This window comes from Limtongia smithiae, assembly GCF_038497785.1.
Source record: "Limtongia smithiae strain NRRL Y-17922 unplaced genomic scaffold V1518scaffold_3, whole genome shotgun sequence".
Taxonomy (NCBI): Eukaryota; Fungi; Ascomycota; class Lipomycetes; order Lipomycetales; family Lipomycetaceae; genus Limtongia; species Limtongia smithiae.
Window position 1 is genome coordinate 456,427 of NW_027117624.1, and position 19,885 is coordinate 476,311.

Below are 19,885 nucleotides of genomic sequence, written 5' to 3' on the forward strand. Positions count from 1 at the left end.
ATCAGCGACCTTTACAACACCTACAACATGTCCGATTTAAGGCGAATAGCAGTCTCAAGACTTGCTGCGACGGCAAGCAAGTCCAAACATCGAGAGCAGAACTCAAAAGGCGGCTCGCGACCGCGTGGCAACGCGGACGATTTCGAGGAAGAATACGATGATGACCTTTCGGTCATTTCAGATTCAGATTGGAGCGTTGTATCTGGGAGTACTGTCGACTCATACGACAGCGAGAGCGGTCGTACTAGTCCGAGCAGAGCCAAGAAAGATGCAGACCTTGGGGTTGAGTGGAGAGAGAAGCTGGGGGAGTACATTGACAGGATATCGCAGGAGCGGAAAAACAGCAGCTACGCAACTCGTGAGGACGCCATGGCGAGAATATGCAAGATTCTCAGTCTCAAGTATGCGTGGCAAACGGTTGAAGAGCGGCACAAAGATCTCGAAGATGGGATAATGAAATCGCTCAAAGGCGGACGAACCGAGAAGGAGATCCTGTTGGCTTGTCGAGGTATGCTACATTTCTCAGCCATTTTATGACTGTGCTAACTGAAGCAGCTCTGTCACTTCTCGTCATCACTGACCCCGAGAACGAGGCTTGGTACCTGAATTCTCTACCGATTCTGAAGAACTTGATCTACAGCGCGGAAGACCCAGGCACGAAAGCGGCGGGTCTGCAAGCCCTTGGCTCTGTTATTTTCTTTTCCATGGCATCTGGTGCTTCTGAACTACGAGAGACACTAGAGTTCTTGCTCGACGTTATTGCGAGCGACGGCAGCTCAATTCAAGCGACGGACTCGGAAGACGTGGTCGCAGCAACTATTTCATGCTTTGGCTTTCTGGCATCCAAGCTCGATGACGCTCTAGAGCTGTCGCAGAGTTCTCTCCCGGTTCTAGTGGATCAGCTAGAGTCGTCTGTTCTTAGCGTTCGAATGGCCGCCGGAAACGTGATAGCGCTGCTGTACGAACGTTATGCTGAGGATATTGGCAATTATCATCTCGTGTATGAGTCAGAGGATGATGACAGCGACAGTGAAGACTCTATCGTGAACGAGGTGTCGACTAAGCTTTCTGCGTCTACGCTGTCGTCATCGTCAAAGAATTCGGCTGGCGACTTCCACGACTTTGAAGAGGAAGAACCAGAACAGAACAAGCCAATGAAGCGTCCAGAACCGCGGCGGACACCTTCAAGTCGCCCAACACTATACTATGACGAAGACGAACTGCTTAATGTGTTGACGCAGCTTGCGACAAGCTCCACTAAACGTATTTCGAAGGCAAGCCGTCGCGTTCAGCATTCTGTGTTTCGAGATGTGCTGGATACCGTGCGTACCGCAATTGGAGACGCAACAGCTGAGAACGACGCCGACAATGTGGAATCCGTGTCCTACGGCGGTATCGACTATGGGATCGAAACTACGGGTCCGAGGCTGCATATCAGCCGCGAACTGAAACTTGAGGGTCTCACGCTCCCTATCGAATCTTGGGACGCTTATTTACGATTCGCACATGTGAAGCGCGTGCTATCACACGGACTTCCCGTGCATTATACAAAAAATCGCGTGATCCGGATAGCGTTGGATCCACTCGGTTCGTCCACGTACGAGAAAGTGCGAAGCACAGCACCAAATTCGGTCGCGCCTACGCCGCCGTTGTCTGTCGCGAACGATGGGTACATCTCTTCGTCTTCCGCTGCTGCCAGAGACGACGAAGAAAAGTCAATCGAGAAAGAGTACTTGCGCCTCGTGGACCGCAAGACGAAGCAGCTACGGCAGGAGAGCATACAGCGCGACCGGCGTGCGAGCAGCAGAGACAGGATTAACCAGGAACTGGGTCAGTGGGATGAGACGGAGCTGTAGTTTGCTACACGGGCTCGGTGATGAACTTTTTTTTAACGGATTGCTGGTAAATTGTGGACATAGAGGAGGGTGGTTTTTATTTTCCCCAAATTAATGTGCCTCGGTTGACGGAGCTCTAGACCAGGCATCAGTATTTTCAAAGTCGAAGTTGACGTCATGGGAGGCGCGGCTCATGACTTCGCAAGTTTACGTGCCCAATAAATTGCATTTTGGGAGTACACTGACATCTCTGATCTCAACGGCGAACAGACACAGCCACTTCCACTTACATACCGGACACCAAATTATATCAAGTTCGATTCGTAATATTATTAAGCGGTGAAACACGAGGGCGCCAGAGAAGTTGGCAAGCCCATTTGATTACCAAAACAACGAATTAGTACATCTAACGTACAACAAACGCACAAAAGCAAACAAGCGCAAGAAGATTAGGCCTTCTCTTCAGAAGAAGCCTCCTCGGTTGTGTGGGCAGCATTTTCCTCACGGATCTTGGCAAGCTTCTTCTGGTACTTCGCAATCTTCCGGGCTTCCCACTTCGCAGTCTGAGCCTTGAGGAAGGGGAAATAGCCCTTCTTCTCCTTGAACAGCATCAGGGAGATGACAACAATCATGGTAATCCAGTAGCAGTTGTACGAAATGACGGAACCGTAAGTCGCAGCGTTCTCCCAGCCGAACAAGGCATTGAAGATCATCCAGCCGCCGGAGGACTCACCGTTGCAGCAGTCAACGTGCCACACGGACTTGCGGATATCGTACGAACCAGCACCGGTACCGGTCTCAGACAAGTCGGAGCCAACAAGGTTAGACCAGTTGTAGTTACCGAAGTACCAGATGGCCTTGGAGAAGAGACCGGCGCCCACGAGGTACAGGAAGCAAGTAGCGACGACCAAGAAAAGCTGGATCTTGACGTAGTTACCACCCTTGTACATGAGGAAGCCGACACCGCAACCGCAGCACAGACCGCAGATAACCGGAAGAGGGAAAGCCTTTGCCGGGGAAGTAAGCGACACACCACCAACGAACACAATAGCCTCGACACCCTCACGGAGAACAGTGATGAAAGGCAGGAGAGCCATGGCGTACTTGCGGCAAAAACGGCCAAACCAGCCCTTGCCACGACGGTTGCGCTCCTCAAGGGCCAATGCGATCTTGACGCGCCACTTCTCGCGAAGCTTGTTGAGACGGAGCATGGCAAGACCCATGATCGAGATAATGATGGTAGCAATGATGGAGAAGATACCTTCCCAGAGATCCTCAGAGTTACTCCAGATATCATTGCCGAGCGAATACCAAGTGCCAATGAAAGCACCACCGATGGCTAGACATATAAAAAATCCGACAGCTGAGCCGACCCAGACATGTTTAACCAGCCGTTTGTAAATTTTAGGATCCGATTGCGAACGTCCGATACCCTGCTTCAAGAAAGCGAGCAAAACGGAGACAATGATGGCCGCTTCGAGAGACTCTCGAAAAACGCTGTCAAACGGTGTTAGCGAACGACAAGGTGGGGCAGAGGCTGTTCAAGGTAGCGCGGCCAACATAGCGAGACCAAGACCCAGTGACAGCAGCCGCAGGCTGCGTCGAGGACAAACAACGTACATGAAGAAGACACTGACGTCGAACACCTCAGCCATTTTGGCGAATGTCCACGCAGGAGCACGAAGGAACGGAGAAGGAGGGGTATGTAGGGAACAGACGGAGAGACAGTAAGAGGGAGAGAGGCGCGTGAAGCGGGTGGGTAGGCGTAGGTTTATAAGAGACGAGGACTAGAGCACAGGGCGGGCGAGGAAGCGAAGACACACAACTTACACAACCGCCAAAAGTTCCACGGTCCGGTGCGAAAAACACAGGCACTTCCCCGGCGGGCCACACGCACAACGAGTCGGCGGCCCAACAAGGCAGCTCCCACCCACGCATGCCCCGTCCATGCCTCGCTCTAGTCCCTTCCGCGGCCGGGGGCCCCCCTCCGTCCTTTACACCGCGCCCACCCGGCTGCCCGCACTACAGGTGTACAACGCCCTCCGAGACAAGGCAGGCGCGACGGCAAAACATCAAGAAACGGCCCGAGCGGGCCAGGTTCGGGCGGCGCTAAAGCGCGACCGACTCGACTTGCATTCGACACACGACACAGACTCGACACAAACACTGCACGGATCCGCATGCGCCCTGTCAAACGGTGGCGTTCGCGAGAACTGCTGCGGCTCAGGCGAGAGTCTCCAGAAGTCTCGACCGCGGGACGAATAAGAATATGGCGATAATCGCACGCGGTGGCCCGGAGAGCAGGTGCGTTGCTGGGGTTTGTGCTGGCAAGCTTGTTTTTTTGACTGCTAACTGGCTCAGGCTGGCCGCTCGTCTGACAGCTGGAGCTCCCAAGCTGGGCGCTGCACGCATCTCACGGCTTGCATCCATCTTCCCATCCAACACCCCCCACGGCCTTCTCAATCCACGCCAGCAGGCTGCGCAGGAACGCCATCGCGGTGTTAAGCCTTTCATGCGGCAGGGGACCTGCGGAGCGGTCGCGACTTGCCGCTCGGGCTGCTGCGGATGCCTGCGCTCGGTGCCCAACATTATCAGATGCATCGCCTTGCCGTCTAGAGCTTGCCAAGGCCGTCGCCCCTCATCAACACGAAACATATCAAATCAATCGATCATATCTGATGATGAATCTGATTCCGAATGACGAAGACGAGAGCACTCTCGCGCGACTGCCCAGCGCCACCCGTCTATCCGCCTGGAGTCTTCCGCACGCTGCTGCAACTCGCGGAAGACGCAACCGCAGACACGATTTGTTGAAGAAGTTCATGGTGCTGCTTCGTAAGGGTCGACCCTCGGCGCCAAGCAGACGTACCAAAAACAAGCCGAGTGCATGGTGTGATCCCCGTCCTAGTGTCTACAGTCTACTGTCTCCCAGCTCCCCTGCCATGGCTCACTACTAAATTGCCCGACGAAAATTTTACCATCCGTTCACGACCGACCGTTCCGGTCGAGGCGCCTTCACAGCCGCTCGCGACCGGCCGAGAGTGTCGGTGTTGGCTAGACCGCGGACCGCGACTAGCGCATGAGCGTAGTTTCCAAAAAAAATCGAGCGGAGATTTCCTGCTACGCTGTCTCTGCCTGACTGGCGAAGGGGGGCGAAAACTAAATACTGTTGCGTGATGATGAGGAAGGAGAGAGACGTTGGGTGTGAGACGGCTGGGGAAGTTGGGGGAGTTTCGGGCCGGCGAGAGGGCCGGGCCGTGGCGCCAGATTGCGGGCGGCGCCGGCAAAGCTTGCCAGCAAAACCCCACGACAACGGATGCTCCAGCACAGAAGTCTAAACCGCGTGGAGCAGCACGCAGAAAATTAAGCACTTACGTGTGTTTCAACCTTAACTATCCTGATCGTCGTTTCGCAGAAGACCGCACTCGCTCGCAAAGCCAAGGACGACTAAGCATATCCAAGTTTCCGGCGCGCACAGCAGACGGCTGGCAGGCCAGTAGGGCCCAAGACCGTCACATAAACAGTGATATGTCCTGCTCATTGTCCCAAACGCTATTCTGAGGCCGCGATCACACGACCTCGCCGACAGAGTCTGAGACAGACACAGCACCAGCCTCACCTAATTCCAGCGTCTGTCCATCCATGCATGCCGCACAGGGAAAAAGTTACCAGATGCTGCGATGGGTGCCGGTCTGCAGGATCCTGCCGAGGAACAGTCGGTATACGCACGGTGGTCATCGGGTGTGCAGGTCAAGGAAGCGTTTTACGAACGAAAACCTCCCACGAGGGCCTAGAACCAGTAGACTCCTCCGAATCTGGGGCAGAACAAGCGAGATCGGCGACAAAAATGGCAGCGCCTAGCCGCTTTCAGCTGCGCGAATCAGTTTTGTCGCGAGAGTTCAGAACCGGGCTAAACCGCTTTGGCTCCAAGTCACTACGCAGCCAGCAGCGCCCTGCGCGCTGTCGTCGCGATCGCGACGCCGGGTTCGCGGCGCATGACAACGAAGCCTGGTCGGCCGTGCCGTGTGCAAAAATTGGTGGCCGGAAACGCTCACGCGGACGGCGCCCCTGCTGGGTAAGCAGCCAAGAGCGCTGTTCGCCGCTAGCTCCCGTTGGACAGATTCGCGGCCAGGCGGATGTGCGATATCTGATTGGTCACGGATTTTATGAAATCTGATTAGACGGATCGTCACCATCTGCCTCTGCTGTTTCGCGGAGGCGCAAACCCAAAACCGACGTCCATGAACCAGCGCGAAAAATTAAAATACAGGGGCTCGGGCGGCGGATCTGTATCCGGCGTAGCGAGGCAGAGCCGACGGTACGAGGCCCTCCTCGGAGCGCACAGCGTGGCCCAGCAAGAATTAAGGTGTAGGGGGTGCACACACAGTCACGCACCATCCAGCATTGTTCTGGCGATGGCCGAAGGTCGTGTTTGTTGTGGTTTGCTTGCTTTGAGGACCGCGTCGCCGCAAAACAAATGGAGTGGAAATTAAAGGTGGCATATCGCCAGGGTTGACGGGAAGACCATTCATTGTTAGGGCGACAGCTGGAATGTGGAATCGAAGGCTGCAGGACAACAAGGCATTCACCGCGCAAGACACGCCCAGCGAACTCTGATTTGATTACCTCTTCCGTACATCCACCACGGACTTTAGATCCTGCATCTATCTGCGCGACCGCTCTGCCAAGCTTCGTGGTCATAGAGGCGATCGAGCTAGACGCTGCAGAGACAGCGCAACAAGCAACACGAGATGCCAGCACGCAAGTTGCAACCGGATCGTCTGGCGCTCTGAACCACAGGTTTCGCTGCAGTTTTTCCGGCACGAGAGCGCGTCTGGCTAGAAGAAGCGAGTCAGGGCGAGAGCTTCGTGGCGGTGAGGACGACGAGGACGATGGCGCGCATCGCGACTCGCACGACGCGACGCGAGAGATGTGGCCTGAGGATGCGACCGAAGGCAACCGCCGGCGGAGTTGCCAGCAGAAGGAAGTGGGCAGCGCACGAACAGAGAGCACCTTGACCGCCACGGCGAATTAGCCTGCAGGAGCGTTCTGGCTGGGTTAGACCACGCAATGCGAGTTTTCCGCCAGCAGCTCGCGCAGCGACCGGCGCATCGCAGCTGACTGGCGAGCGTGCGGGCAGAGAAAGGACAGGGTCGGGAGCATGACGGTCGCGAACGGGCGGCAGGCGAAACAGAACACCCGACGCAGGTCGCAACATGTGGAAGCAACCTTGACGCGGGATGACGTACGCCAAGGACAGTGCAACATGAAAGGGGTGCACTACGGCAGCAGGATTTCGCAGTCGCATTGCAAGCCGACCTGGGAGGTGCGGGAGGGGACCGCGAGCTGCGAGCCGTCGAGGGCCGTCGAGGGCCGCGCTGCGACCGGAGGAAGTGGTTTGCGGACAGGGCCAAACGCGGTGCGGCGCGGTAGAAGTGCAGCGCCGCTGTGGCGGTTATGGCGCGCAACGCAGCGCGTGCTGTGGCGTGTGGGGCGGCTTGGCGGGGCCTAGACCGCGAGGGCACGTGGCACCGCCTATCTGATGAAGGTTGCGACACACACTCACCGGTAGTCGACACAGCGCCGCATGGCGGGTGGCCACGGCAGCTCGTGTCGAGCCCGCAGGCACACGCGCTGCTGGCTGGCTGGCTGGCTGGCTGGCGGGCGAAGCAAAGGGGACGGCTGGGTAGCCAAGGCATGCCAAGTTATGCCTTGGCATAACAAGAAACAAGAACGAGAGTGTAACGAATGACCCGAGGAAGGAATTGCAGCGGAGGCGTAGGGCAGAGGGGGAGGGAGGATGGGAAAGGAAGACAGAGCGGAGAGGATCCGATGAAAGCAATAACACAAACAGAGGCCAGGCTCTTCTCGTCGCGACGCAGTGCGCACAGCCCTCATCTGCCGGCCTCTCTTTTATACACGGGACCTGCCTTGTCAACCTTTATTTCTTCCTTTCTGTCTCCCTCTCTGTTATCCTCTCCACCCCCCCCACGGTAGCCATGCGGTCGTTTTCCCTCGCTCGCACCGCGCTCGCCGCTGCTGCGCTCGCCGCCTCCGCCGCCGCGAGTGTTGTCCAGTATGACTTCTCCATCGAGTGGGTCTATGCCGCGCCCGACGGTTACAACCGCTCCGTCATCGGCGTCAACGGCGTGTGGCCGCCGCCAACCCTCTTCGCTACGGTCGGTGATAATGTCATCGTCAACTTGACCAACAACCTGGGCAACGAGGACACCTCGCTGCATTTCCACGGCATGTTCCAGAACACCACAAACTCCATGGACGGTCCCCCCATGGTCACCCAGTGCGAGATTCCCCCGGGCTCCAATTTCATCTACAACTTCACTGTCAACCAGCCGGGCATGTACTGGTACCACTCTCACACTTCTTCGCAGTACCCTGACGGTCTGCGTGCGCCGTTTGTCGTTTATGATCCCGACGACCCATACGTTGACGACTATGACTACGATGAGTTTATCTCCCTCTCGGAATGGTACCACGACTCCGCCGTCTACCTCACCAAGTACGAATTCCTGACCCTCACCAACCCCACCGGTTCCGAGCCCGTGCCGGATTCGATCTTGCTTAACGACACCCAGGACTTCAAGATCAGCGTTGAGGCCGGCAAGACCTACAAATTCCGCATAGTCAACATAGGTGCTTTCGTTTCGCAGTACATCTACTTCGAGGGCCATAACATGACCATTATCGAAGTTGACGGTATCTACGTCGAGCCTCAGGTAGTGTCCATGATCTACATTACTGTCGCGCAGCGTTACACCGTTCTCATCACCATGAAGAACGACACCACCACGAACTACCCCTTCATGACTTCTTTCGACACTGATATGCTAGATACCACTCCGGACACTCTTATGTGGAACTCGACCGGCTGGCTCGTCTACAATGAGGACGCCGACTTGCCCGACATGCCCATCATGAACGAGTGGGACTTCTATGATGATTTCTACCTCGTCCCGCTTGAAAAGGAGGAGCCTTGGGAGGTTGATTCGCAGATCACTGTCGTCGTTACCATGCAGAACTTGAACGATGGTGCGAACTATGCTTTCTTCGACAATATTTCCTACGTCGCCCCGCTTGTACCTACTCTCTACTCTGTGATGTCTACTGGTGCCAATGCTACTGTCGACACTGTGTACGGTACTAACACTCACACCTACATTGCTGAGCACTTGGATGTTATTGAGATTGTTCTCAATTCACAGGATCCTGGCAAGCATCCTTTCCATCTCCACGGTCACGTTTTCCAGGTTATTGAGCGTTCTGAGGGCTCTGATGACGATACCGTCTTTATTGCTTACGACCCCGAGTTCCCTGGTACCATCAATGAGTACCCGATGAAGCGTGATACTGTCTATGTTCGTCCCAACGGTTATTTCCGTATCCGCTTCATTGCCGATAACCCCGGTGTTTGGTTTTTCCACTGTCATATCGAGTGGCATTTGGAGCAGGGTCTCGCGCTGCAGTTCGTCGAGGCTCCCCTCCTGATCCAAGAGCGCGTTACTATTCCTGATGACCATTACGCGGCGTGCGAGGCTGCAGGCACCAGCTACGAGGGCAATGCCGCCGGCAACACGGTCGATCTTTACGATCTCACCGGCGAGCCTGTCCAGGTCGACTGGATCCCAGCTGGATTCACCGCCCGCGGTATCGTGGCCATGGTGTTCTCTTGTGTCTCTGCTTTTGTCGGCATGGGTTTCATCACCTGGTACGGTCTCTCGGACCTCAAGACCACCGAGGCGGAGGTCGAGCAGGTCTTCGCTGAGGAGGAGGCCGTCACCGAGGAGAGCAACAGTGAGACGAAGTAAGGTTGATCTCGCTTCTGTGTTTTTGTGTTTAGTCCGCGCGCCTCACAACAGGCCCGACTTAGTACTTTGTTCTCCGTTTCACTTGTGTTTAAACCAAGTCAGCTTACACCTGGCGACCTTTCCATATTCTCTTTGCTCCCTTTTAATAAATGTATTTTTAATATCTTCATGATTTGGTGTCACTTTGTAATGTGTCGTTTTTGCTCTGCTCTGTCTGTTCGGTCCTGGGGCCGGGAATATATATCTGCTCTTTCGCACGGTTGTCTTTTTGCTCTTCCAAAGAAGAGTGTTGTGATATCAAATAAAAGGTAAGAACAGTGTAGTATACAGGCGAAGCACAATAAAGGATTGTCATGAATAAAGTTGGTGATGGGCGATGGGGACTGACTTGTGTATGAAGAAGGCCAGATGTAGATGGCTAGTTTTGCCGACGCGCGCTGGTAGTCGTGTCGTGTCGCAACTTGCAAATCAACCTGAACAAAGCTTAGTTTGTGATGCGCGCACGCGACCATGCAAAGCCTCAATTCCTGAGCGTGTCCCCCTCGGAGTGCACGCATGAATAATTGCAGGCGCGCGTGACATGAGCAACCTAACTCTGTGCGAACACGACCGTAGGTTAAAAGAGAAGCTCGGCTGATTCGTCCACGGCCAATGTGATGTGACCCGACTCCTTGGCTGGCTGGCTGGCGGGCAGGACAAGCTCTTCTTCATGTTCTTGCTAGTGTGTACAGAAGTCTTGAACTTGAGATATGGCAGTTAAAAAAGACATGCTTCTGCATGTGTGGGGTGGTTCTGTGGATCGTCATCTACATGATTCAGCGAAATCCTCAACAACGCGTACGAGTTTCGCACTGTCGCGTATACTGCGTCTTCATCGCGCAACAATAGCACCTACTTCGATTCCCGTACTCTGAGTTTCTGATCCAACTCTGTAGCACACAAGCGCACTTTTGCGGCGTAGAAGCTAGGTAGCTGTTCATTCAGCCAGCGACTGAATTGGAGCGCGCATCTCGTCACAGCCAGCAGCTTCTTGACACGTCCCATCCTTCCCTTCCGCTCGTTCCGCTGCCCGCATCACCAACGGCGGCTGCTTTGCACCGCTAGCTTCACACCTCCTCTCTTCCGCCGCTCGTACCACGCCCGTCCAACTCTATCTGCTCGCAGGTTTCAGCTGGCGATCATAGCCGTAGGTCAAGTCAACTGCGCAAACTAGTTATCCAGTTTAGAAGCGTCGCGGTAGGGTTACCTCACTAGCGACGGCGTAACCTCCACCCATGCTGCTCTCACACGCATCGATATCTCTCCCTCAATCACCCTCTCGCATCGGCTGCCTACAACTTTCCTGTATCCTTTGTCACCCAGACTTTATTACAAAGTTACCATACTTACAACACAATACTGATCTGCTGATGTCAAACGCTAGTGCCAGCCACTCTCGTGCTAAGACCACCGTTTTCTTGCGCTCCACCTCTCGAACAATAAGTCCCTGCCTTGAACCAAGTGTGTAAATCAAAGCGTTAATCAACAAAATGGCATCACAATATTTAATAAACACCAGCAGCAAGAATTCAATACTAACGACAAATTGAAAACGAAAAACTACATCTGATTGAATAAACAATTAGTTGGGGGAACTGAAATAGTTGAATAGCAAACCTTTCAACCTGTCAGTCTTGTCGTGTTCGGCCTCTGTCGTCTAACTATCGGGTTATATGCGGGAATGTCTGCATGAAAGAGAGCAAATGCCTACTGTGTGTACAATACCGACTCACGAGCGTGTTCATCTGAAGTTGCCACCGGTATGTGCTGCGCCGTGCAATTGGATACATCAAAGTATGGTCAATCACGCCTGGACAGCGGTCGCTCGTTGTCGTTTCTGATCTGTGTCCTATAGCAATAAGAAAATCATTTCGCGGCAAAAGCACGGCGATGAAAGGCGCAAGACCTCCTCATATCCCCGCGATTTCGCCGGGAAACACAACATGAATCAGCCACGCGAAACCTCGCAAAAACAAAAAACAAAAAACCAGCATCAAGAAAGAACATAATCTCACTCTCACCCATCTCGAACAGTTGTATGGTATAATTCAACGCACCTCGGTTTCAGCTAGCTTCCGCTTTGATTTCTTCTGTCGTTGTGGACGCGGTTCGCCGTCTTCGAAGACATAGTCCGGTAAATTGAAGCTGTTGTTGGTGTGTTGTATCAGTGTCTCTGCCCTTCTCTCTATACATACAAAACAAAGAACCGCGTACTTTCTTACGTTCCGCACGCAGATGCAGTTCACGTCCTCGTCGTATTCGGCCCAGCTACGGCATAGCTCGTAGAATTCCTTACATGGCCACTGAATATCCAGTTGCTTGCTTTGTGCTGTAATAAAAACGTTAACATAGCACGCAGCATGCACGTTCCGAGTAGAGCAAATATCATACGGTCAATTTGGATCTGCAGCCCCACGAAGAACGTTGTTGTGTAAACCACAACTTTGCCCTCCTGGCTAGTCGTCATTGTGGTACCGGTAGGCGCAGCTTCCGTAGCAGCATTATCTTCGTTCTTGCCCTTCATTGCGGCTTCCTCGAGATTTGCTTCCGATGTCAGCGTCGTCGTGATCTGCTCACCGTCCGCAACCCGTCGGGCCTCGCTCTCGTCCACGCAATAGTGCACTTTATCATACTCCTTTACAAATGGATGCGCAAGTTCGATGCTGTCGATGAACTCCAGCTTGCTGACAAGAATGCGTATTTTACTTTCAACCATGCCGGACCACTTAAGCTGCTGCTCCGCGGTACCCTTTGACGACGCATATATCGCAAGGTAGTATTTATACCGCTGGAAGAAATCATGTTTATCAAACAGATCAACCCATTGCCTCTTCCCGATCATAATTTCGTCCATAAGCTGTGCGCCGCGCTTCAGCTCGGACATGATAACTCGTTGCGTCGACGAGGAGATATTGTGAGTCGCACACATTGACGGGTAGGCTGGCGTGATGATCGGCATCCGGTGCGACCGGTCCTGCGGGTACAACTTTGGATTCCATACGCGCACCTGCAGCGGACCATCTTCAATTGGCTTGAGCATCACAGGCTGCGGCCAGCTCCATTTTGTGAGGATATTGAAGAATTTACTCACAATGGATGATGAGACTGCGTTCGGGTACAGTTGGCAAATGCGTGCGACAAGCATCGCCCAAGCAACACCACCCGGGAATCCCATCACGTTCGAGTAGATAGCGCGGCCTTGAGAGTTCAGTTAGAAACCATGTCCGTCAACCTACAGTATAAGACAACGACTTACGCTTCGCCCAAAGCTTAATCGCGCGCAATGCGTGCTTGAACACAATTGTTTGCGGTACAAGATTGAGAATCTCATCTGTCACTCGCGTGCCATTCAGCGCACGCAAGTCCTTCTCATCGAGCCCTCTCAACAAATTCTTGTCTTCCAGTGTCAGCGACAGTGGAACCTGCGGGATATCCAGCTTCGCACAAAGCAAATCGATCGAGATCCCCGAGAACTTGATCTTGATAATTGGTACATATGCATCGGGCACCGCGGCGATCTCTTCAAGCTCAGGGCGCTGCCGCAGCAGCTTCTGAAATACATCAAAGAAATTGTCGCGCGTAACGTGTTTGGGAACGACGACGAGGGTGTCGATATCCGAACCGGGCCCGTAGACGCCAAGACGGTAGGACCCAAACGTGAAGATCTTCCCGCCAGCGTCGCGAGCCATGCCTTCGGACATACCTTTCTGCATGCTCACAGTTCGCACGAAGTCCTCTGTAAGTGACTGTAGCTTGCCTAGCACTTCCATACTGTCCAAGTCTTAGAATCAGGGGGACAGACATGCACAAATTCACCTACATACCGTTTCTGCGACTCTTGTTCGGACTCAAAGGAGCCTTGCCGCTTGAGCTCATCAATTAGCTTTTCGTTCAATACAATCTCATTCGCCGTAGGAGATGCCGTGGAGATGGGCGGCGTAACACCATATATACGAGTGCCGTTTCTGTAGGCCAGTGGTTAGCAGTCTACGTCGCCACCTCGCTCGTTCTAATCTCTTAGTGGCGACGACACATATGTGTCATCTGCTTACACTTGATTTTTCGACTTACCCGTTCATCGCGACTACCTTGAGCCGTCAGTGGTGGTGGAAGCTGAACTGTATAGCGTGTGACGTTGACTTAATGAGTCGCCGGCAAGGCGGTCTACTTGCAGTGTGCACCAGAAGGTTTAGGGTTTCTAACGCCACTGTCTCTCGGTGTTCAGCCAGTTCGCGCAGAGACTAGCTGCCACCAAATGGTTTCCAAGGTCTACCTGCTGGCCAGACCAATGATAGCCGGTTAGGATAATAGTTTAATGGGAGTTCTAACAAACCCAATTGGTGATTGTCACCTTGTGTCGTGGAAATGCAATTGTTGTCATTGCATAATACTGGCAGCGAACATAATAATTATTTGCCCATGTATCCCTGAGCACTGCCAATCCCAATCACAAATCCGGCAGTATGTAGTAGTCATACAAATCGGCAAGAATAATAACAAACTTTTCACGTTATATTGAAAATGCCCTAATGCGTTTGGCCCATCACGAGCACCACGTTCTTGATCAGCTCCGTGACGGCCTCTTCGATGTTGTCCCGCGGGTTGCTATTCATGAGTCTGTCCATCATGTCTAAAATGCGCGCCCATAACGCATCCCGGCCATTCAAGCTCTCCAGATAGTATAGAAACACTTTGCACATGAGTGAGGCGGATTGCAGACGTGTCTCTCCCATTCCTCGTGGATCCGACTGGTAGACCTCCGGCTTGAGCAGACCGGATATGAGAGGGAATAAAACTGTGTCAAAGATCGCAGCTCGCTCATAGTCGTCATATGTTGATGTGACGTCCGGCGAAAGAAGCGTAGACTGTAGTGACCCAAATGACTGCTGACGTACTTCTCGACACGCGTTTAGGCATTGAAGTAACAAACCGTCCAATATCGGGAACCAGATTTTCTCCCAGCCTATGAGTAGCCCCGTTAGCATTGCACCATTTCAAGTTCACAAATTAAGTTGCATACCTTCTTTCCTGCTCAGGTTCGAGCTAGTGATCATCTTATTCGCATAATGTCGGAACTCGCTCATCATCTTGACGGACTTCACTGCTCTGTGGACGATCTCAACATACGGTCGCTGCATACCAGGATAAGTCCCTGATGCAACGGCGGCATTGACCTCTGCAGCCGTCATCAGCTTGCCATTGATCATTGCCGTGCCCCGCATGCTGTCTTCGCTGTTTCTGGTTGAGCCTACAGCTGCAACAACACCCTTCTGTCCGAGCGTGCTGTAGTTGCGTCGATCATTTCTAGCCCCTGTAGTGCCAACGACAGAGCCTGATCGAGAAATGGGAGGAGTCGCCGGTCGACCAGCCATTCGCCGCGAACCATTAGCCCGTTGGTCATGGCGTTGCTCCCACTCGCTACCGATGTTCCCGGCGCTCGCAAAGGCTCCCAAGAGATCAATGATTGCCTGAAAGGTATCGCTGTTTCGTATCCTTGTCAAGGTAGGAAGACTGCTCTCGTCTCGGGCCTCGAGTTCATCAATGCGCACAAAATCCGTGATGAACTCAACGAGTTCAAAAATTATAGATGCAGCGTCATAGTGTTCCTGTAAAATCTCGAGAGCTTTCCAGAACGCCTGCTCCTTAGTCTCGACCATCATGATTTGCGCAGCTTGAGAACTTTCCCGAAACGTGCTGGAGAGCGTACGCGCAATAAACGGGCTCGACTCTTTCAGGAGAATATGATCCACCGAGGAGATGGACAGAAATATCTCGGAGATCAAGTCGTTCAAATTCTTCAGTTGCTCTTCGCTCGGATCCTGAGGAAAATCCGCAATGGTCTTGCGCAGGATCGCGAGCATATAGCACGCTACTCGGCCCGCAACAATGGGGAATATGTTCTCCTGATTCGCCAAAATTGCTTTGAACGCGTCCAGTAATGTACCACGCAGACTATCCAAGCTCTCCTTATCCTTGAGCGCGAGGCAAGTGGCCATCTCTAACACATAAATGCTCAAAGGAGCAAGTGAAGGCACCTTGGGTCGGTCTCCTTGTGTGTAGCCCGTCATGGAAGATGCGGGAGATTCAGACTTGCCGCTTTGCGCGTCCTCTGTAATGTTCGAATCACTGTGAGCAAGCTCGTTTCTCATTATCAGGAATGGCCGATGATTCTGCAGGAGCATTGCTTCTTCCAGCAGAGATTGCATCATAAACCGCAACTTCACGGAATCGAGAGCAGAGATATTGTCAAATATTTCGCTCATGCTACACGAATTGACGCAGTCCACCGTGCAGAGGGTGCTTTCCAGCTCTTCATCAGTAGGCTCTGGCGGGCCATCCACAGCGTAGCTTGATAGGTAAGACGATAATGTTGAGAGTAAGCCACCGTCCTTTTGGTCGTTTCTTTTGATGATATTGCCGGGCGTAATCATCGGAATGGCCGGAACATTGAGGCTGTCCTGAAGCTCAGAGAAATACGGTGATATCAGTGAGTTGGCGAACAAACTGAGCCAGATGAGAATAATCTCCCGCCAGCCAGCTCGCACCAGAGTCTCATTGCCGCGCACAACCCGGAATAAAACGACTGTAGCCAGCTGCGCCTTGTAGTTGCGGCCAAACTGAACCGATAGCTCACTAACAGTGATGCTGCTCCCATCCACTTGGATCTCGGTAGAATTCGCAGTACTATTCGCAGTAGGTACAACCGCGAGCGTCGAGATCTTTGCAAGACACAGGATAATGTGATCAAGAATGTCAGATAGACCGTACGCAGTTGCAATACGAGCACAATGGTCGAATCCTGTAATCACACGCATGATCACCATATCATCAGTCGCAGATGTAAACACAAATGCGAGAGCTGACACCACCGGCTTCCACGTTGCCCGGAACATCGCTGCGTCGTACAAGTTTGTATCCGCGCACGTCCGCATCTCTCCAGTAAACTCGGCCTTCTGCATTAGCTCTTTCCAAGAGTACTCGAAGCCGACTTGAGTATCGTGTTCCTCAGGCATGATGATCTCGTGATGCTTGATGGTGTTGTAGATATTTTCAAGATATTCCGGAGCAAAGTCTTTCTTATCGTTGACGCCTCGCAAGTTGTTCCTGTACTCGTCAAATGTCATGCGCTTCCGAACCTGAGGATTATGCTGATCGGTATTCAGCATGATAATTGAATAGCTCAGTACAAAGGCAGCATCTTTGCTAGCAACTTCCTTGGGCTCAAATTCGCAGTACCGCTCAGAAAACTTCTCTAGAATCCTTGCAATTTGCTGAGCTTCACCCGGAAGTCGGAAGCTGCTCAAGAGCTCACGTAGAGCAGTGTCCATTCGCTTGTCTTTGAAATCAAAGTTATCGATAAAACAGTTCAGAATGTCAATGTTACTTGGCTTGGACAAATAATCGCCAATAAGCTTTTTGCTGATCCGTGATGCATGGTGCAAGAACGTCGAGATTGCCTCTGCATTCTTTTCGTCGTCGATGATACCATTTTCGACCAAAAATTTGATACCTTGCTTCGGATTTTCGTTGAACTGAGCGGTTCCTTTGACAAGAAGGTCCTTCTGACTCCGAATCTCGTTCAGCTGTTCGACAGTAGGGTATCCGTCCTTGACCATCGGCATCAGATCCACACGATCGACCATGTGGAGCACGTAAGATAACAACGCATCGAGGCACAATGGCGGAACATTTGGCGTGGAATATAGTGCCGCATCAGGGAACGCGTTCTAAATTACCATTGTTAGAAAGGCATTGAAAGACGCAGAGACGGACTACTCACCCTGCTCAGAAGACTGATCAAGTCCGCGCATAAATCCATACGCTCGACGTCACAGTCATAGTTGACGAATAAGTCTACCATGAAACTTGGAATGCGTGTAAGACCGCTAAGCCACTCGACCATAGTCTCTCGGGCGTCAGGTCCTCTAAACCCGCCTTCCATACCAAGCTTCTGACGCTCCTGTAGTGGAACAGGCGTGCTGGTTCCAGAATTAGAGCTTACATTAGTCGCGACCGACGGCGACCGCTGAAGGACGGTAGGAATCGCTGAAGTGATGCCGTCGTAGAGAATAGGATCCACACCCGGCTCCTTGGGAACGTCGACGCGCAGGTAGAGGCAGGAGATGATATAGGAAAGAAGGAGCTCCTGCTGCAGTTTCAGATGTGGTCGCATTGTGTGGAGGACAGTTGAGGCAACGCGCAGAGAGGTATGTAGAACTTGAGGCGAGTCGTAACGGATGAGCTGGAACAAATGCCGACAGAGATCGTCCGCGGCAAGAATCCGTAAGGAAGCATGAGCCGCGATAGTAGCCCCTGCAACTTCAAATGCGACGTCGATGATCCGCAGCGACATCACGCGCATGGCGTCTGTGTGCTGACGGTCGTGCGGATCCAGTAAGGAGATCAGGACTCGCAGAAGCTCGCGGATAGACGGGAGCCCGTAAGGCTGCAAATCAACATCGGCATAGGAGTTCCCCGCTGCTTCGGGCTGGGGCTGCACCGTGGTAGGAGTGGGGTCTGGAGGTGTTCCGCCTGCGCTCTGTGTAATCGGCATGCCGTTCGGTGGCATTGCTGCAGGTTCCCCCATCTGCACGGTAGACAAAGCCTGGGTGACGGTCGTCATTTCCTCGATAGTCGTTGGCGACTGTTCCGGTTCGATCTGCTTGAGGAACTCGAACGCCTTCTGACACATGGTGATCATAGACATTTCCGCCGACCGACGAAGCATCTCGCTTAGTCGCATCTGGCAGCACATGCTGAGACCAGTTTCCATCATCTCACATACACTCTCATCGGAGAGTAGGTTGCCGCCAACACCACACATCATGACTTCCATGAGCCTGAGGATGCGAAGAAGAACGACCTCGTCTTGAGCGGAGTCGGAGGCCTCAAAGCGACAGTGCGTGATTGCGGAGGATAGGAGTTGCATTGCAAGGGGAAGACGAGGTGATGTGACGGAGATGATGCGATATGCGAAAAATTTTGTGATAGCGTTAAGAGCGAGGGAGGTAATGGGTCCGGTGATGGAGGAGGACCTGATGACTTGGAGAAAGGGATGAAACAGTGAAGGTGTGTCAAAGAGGGAGATGTCTACAATTGTTAGAAGATCGTACAGCGGAAATAGTGCAATGGTATATACCTCTGCAGTCGGCCAGGTCAGCACGCAACTTCGCAAACGAAGTTAACAAAGGATTGTCCTGCACAAGGGAGGTTAGTCGGTGACATGTTGATTCGCCTAGTGTGGATCAGACGTACGAGAGTCGTTCGAGGCCGCTTCGCGCGTAATCCTAGACGAGCAATAAGGCCAATGTCTTCCTGTGCTGAGTCCTCATTGGGGACGCCGAGGATGGAGGCGACGCCGGACTGCGCCCAGCGTGCGTTCTTGCGCATGGCTGAGGTGACGGTGCTGCACTCATTGATGACGAGGGAGACAGGGCTGATGGAGATGGAGCAGGTATGAGAGTATGACGAATTGCGCGGGGGTGGGGGGAGTGCGGAGGACGTGTTGGTGGTCAGTGGCGGGAGGGGCGGCAGTACACTGCTGGGCTCAGCTATGCCGCCAGACGCGGCGGGCGGCGTGTCCATTGAGCGGGCGGTGCGCAGCAGCCGGACTCGACGACAGACACAGGGCGGTATGCGAGAGGCTTTCACGCGTCCGAGCCGTGTCTGAGGGAGCCAGACGGGAAGGAGTCGAGTGGCGGCGGCAGATCCGACACAGAGAAAACAGATAGTCTGTGGAGGGCTTTTGCGCTCTCTACGGTACTTTTAGTTTGGTGAAGTAGTCGATCCCAGCGGAGGAGTCCAGCGACAGGAACAGAATGAAGGGCTTTGTGGCAGGGGTTCAGGACGTGTCAACGCGTCGTCCAAGTCGAGGGTTATTATTTATACAGACGATACAAACGCGTGCTACAATATGGTGAGCGCAGAGGTCTCTGGTAGACCGTGTGTGGCGGTATCAGCTCGTATTAGCAACATACATCGTTTGTACCAGTCCAGTGTTGGACCCAAACGAATGGAAGCAGAGAGGATACGGGCAGACTAATAACCCGGCCAATTCCGAGATCTAGAAACGCAGACACGCTATAGTTCAGAGTAGAGCGCGACCGACACGCTTGTGCGCAGCGCCAGAGCAGTGTAAAGCAGAATGCAAAAACTGCATCAAGAACGTACGCGACGCGTGCCCGT

At 53.2% G+C, this 19,885-nt stretch overlaps 6 protein-coding genes across 6 annotated transcripts; 2 read left to right on the plus strand and 4 right to left on the minus strand.

Annotated features, from left to right (window-relative positions):
* Window positions 1-27: 27 nt before the first annotated feature.
* On the plus strand, window positions 28-1,856 carry V1518DRAFT_404443 (interferon-related developmental regulator-domain-containing protein; the record flags this gene model as incomplete). Its single annotated transcript, XM_066901890.1, has 2 exons — window positions 28-508; window positions 556-1,856. 2 exons carry the CDS (start codon window positions 28-30, stop codon window positions 1,854-1,856), a joined length of 1,782 nt encoding a protein of 593 aa, XP_066760665.1.
* A 192-nt stretch (window positions 1,857-2,048) lies between these two features.
* On the minus strand, window positions 2,049-3,864 carry V1518DRAFT_413416 (iron permease FTR1/Fip1/EfeU). Its single transcript, XM_066903311.1, has 2 exons — window positions 3,456-3,864; window positions 2,049-3,332 (listed from the first exon to the last, which is right to left on the minus strand). Exons 1-2 carry the CDS (start codon window positions 3,488-3,490, stop codon window positions 2,285-2,287), a joined length of 1,083 nt encoding a protein of 360 aa, XP_066760666.1. The 5' UTR covers window positions 3,491-3,864; the 3' UTR covers window positions 2,049-2,284.
* A 2,656-nt stretch (window positions 3,865-6,520) lies between these two features.
* V1518DRAFT_200417 (uncharacterized protein) lies at window positions 6,521-7,684 on the minus strand. The gene has a single exon (XM_066900892.1). It carries the CDS (start codon window positions 7,532-7,534, stop codon window positions 6,674-6,676), a length of 861 nt encoding a protein of 286 aa, XP_066760667.1. The 5' UTR covers window positions 7,535-7,684; the 3' UTR covers window positions 6,521-6,673.
* A 150-nt stretch (window positions 7,685-7,834) lies between these two features.
* On the plus strand, window positions 7,835-9,661 carry V1518DRAFT_371911 (Cupredoxin; the record flags this gene model as incomplete). The annotated part of the gene is made up of 1 exon (XM_066901373.1): window positions 7,835-9,661. One exon carries the CDS (start codon window positions 7,835-7,837, stop codon window positions 9,659-9,661), a length of 1,827 nt encoding a protein of 608 aa, XP_066760668.1.
* A 1,346-nt stretch (window positions 9,662-11,007) lies between these two features.
* On the minus strand, window positions 11,008-13,941 carry V1518DRAFT_413428 (Poly(A) polymerase central domain-containing protein). Its single transcript, XM_066903312.1, has 8 exons — window positions 13,772-13,941; window positions 13,525-13,665; window positions 12,957-13,471; window positions 12,092-12,898; window positions 11,915-12,029; window positions 11,758-11,845; window positions 11,412-11,549; window positions 11,008-11,357 (listed from the first exon to the last, which is right to left on the minus strand). The coding sequence occupies exons 1-7, from the start codon at window positions 13,777-13,779 to the stop codon at window positions 11,505-11,507; spliced, it is 1,719 nt and encodes a 572-aa protein (XP_066760669.1). The 5' UTR covers window positions 13,780-13,941; the 3' UTR covers window positions 11,008-11,357; window positions 11,412-11,504.
* Window positions 13,942-13,950: 9 nt separating this feature from the next.
* On the minus strand, window positions 13,951-19,481 carry V1518DRAFT_440749 (uncharacterized protein). Its single transcript, XM_066906418.1, has 5 exons — window positions 18,956-19,481; window positions 18,840-18,897; window positions 17,481-18,790; window positions 14,721-17,427; window positions 13,951-14,663 (listed from the first exon to the last, which is right to left on the minus strand). Exons 1-5 carry the CDS (start codon window positions 19,283-19,285, stop codon window positions 14,227-14,229), a joined length of 4,842 nt encoding a protein of 1,613 aa, XP_066760670.1. The 5' UTR covers window positions 19,286-19,481; the 3' UTR covers window positions 13,951-14,226.
* Between the last annotated feature and the right edge of the window lie 404 nt (window positions 19,482-19,885).

Bases quoted from the DNA above. Each gene is read 5' to 3' on its own strand.
- V1518DRAFT_413416 (XM_066903311.1), bottom strand. From the start codon at position 3,490: ATGGCTGAGGTGTTCGACGTCAGTGTCTTCTTCAT. The intron at 3,333-3,455 runs GTACGTTGTTTG...ACCGTTTGACAG, and splicing joins GACGTCAGTGTCTTCTTCAT to CGTTTTTCGAGAGTCTCTCG.
- V1518DRAFT_200417 (XM_066900892.1), bottom strand. From the start codon at position 7,534: ATGCCTTGGCTACCCAGCCGTCCCCTTTGCTTCGCCCGCCAGCCAGCC.
- V1518DRAFT_413428 (XM_066903312.1), bottom strand. The intron at 12,899-12,956 runs GTAAGTCGTTGT...TGAACTCTCAAG, and splicing joins GATTAAGCTTTGGGCGAAGC to GCCGCGCTATCTACTCGAAC. The intron at 12,030-12,091 runs GTATGATATTTG...TTTTTATTACAG, and splicing joins GCTGCAGATCCAAATTGACC to CACAAAGCAAGCAACTGGAT.
- V1518DRAFT_440749 (XM_066906418.1), bottom strand. From the start codon at position 19,285: ATGGACACGCCGCCCGCCGCGTCTGGCGGCATAGCTGAGCCCAGCAGT. The intron at 18,898-18,955 runs GTACGTCTGATC...TCCCTTGTGCAG, and splicing joins AGCGGCCTCGAACGACTCTC to GACAATCCTTTGTTAACTTC. The intron at 18,791-18,839 runs GTATATACCATT...TAACAATTGTAG, and splicing joins TGACCTGGCCGACTGCAGAG to ACATCTCCCTCTTTGACACA.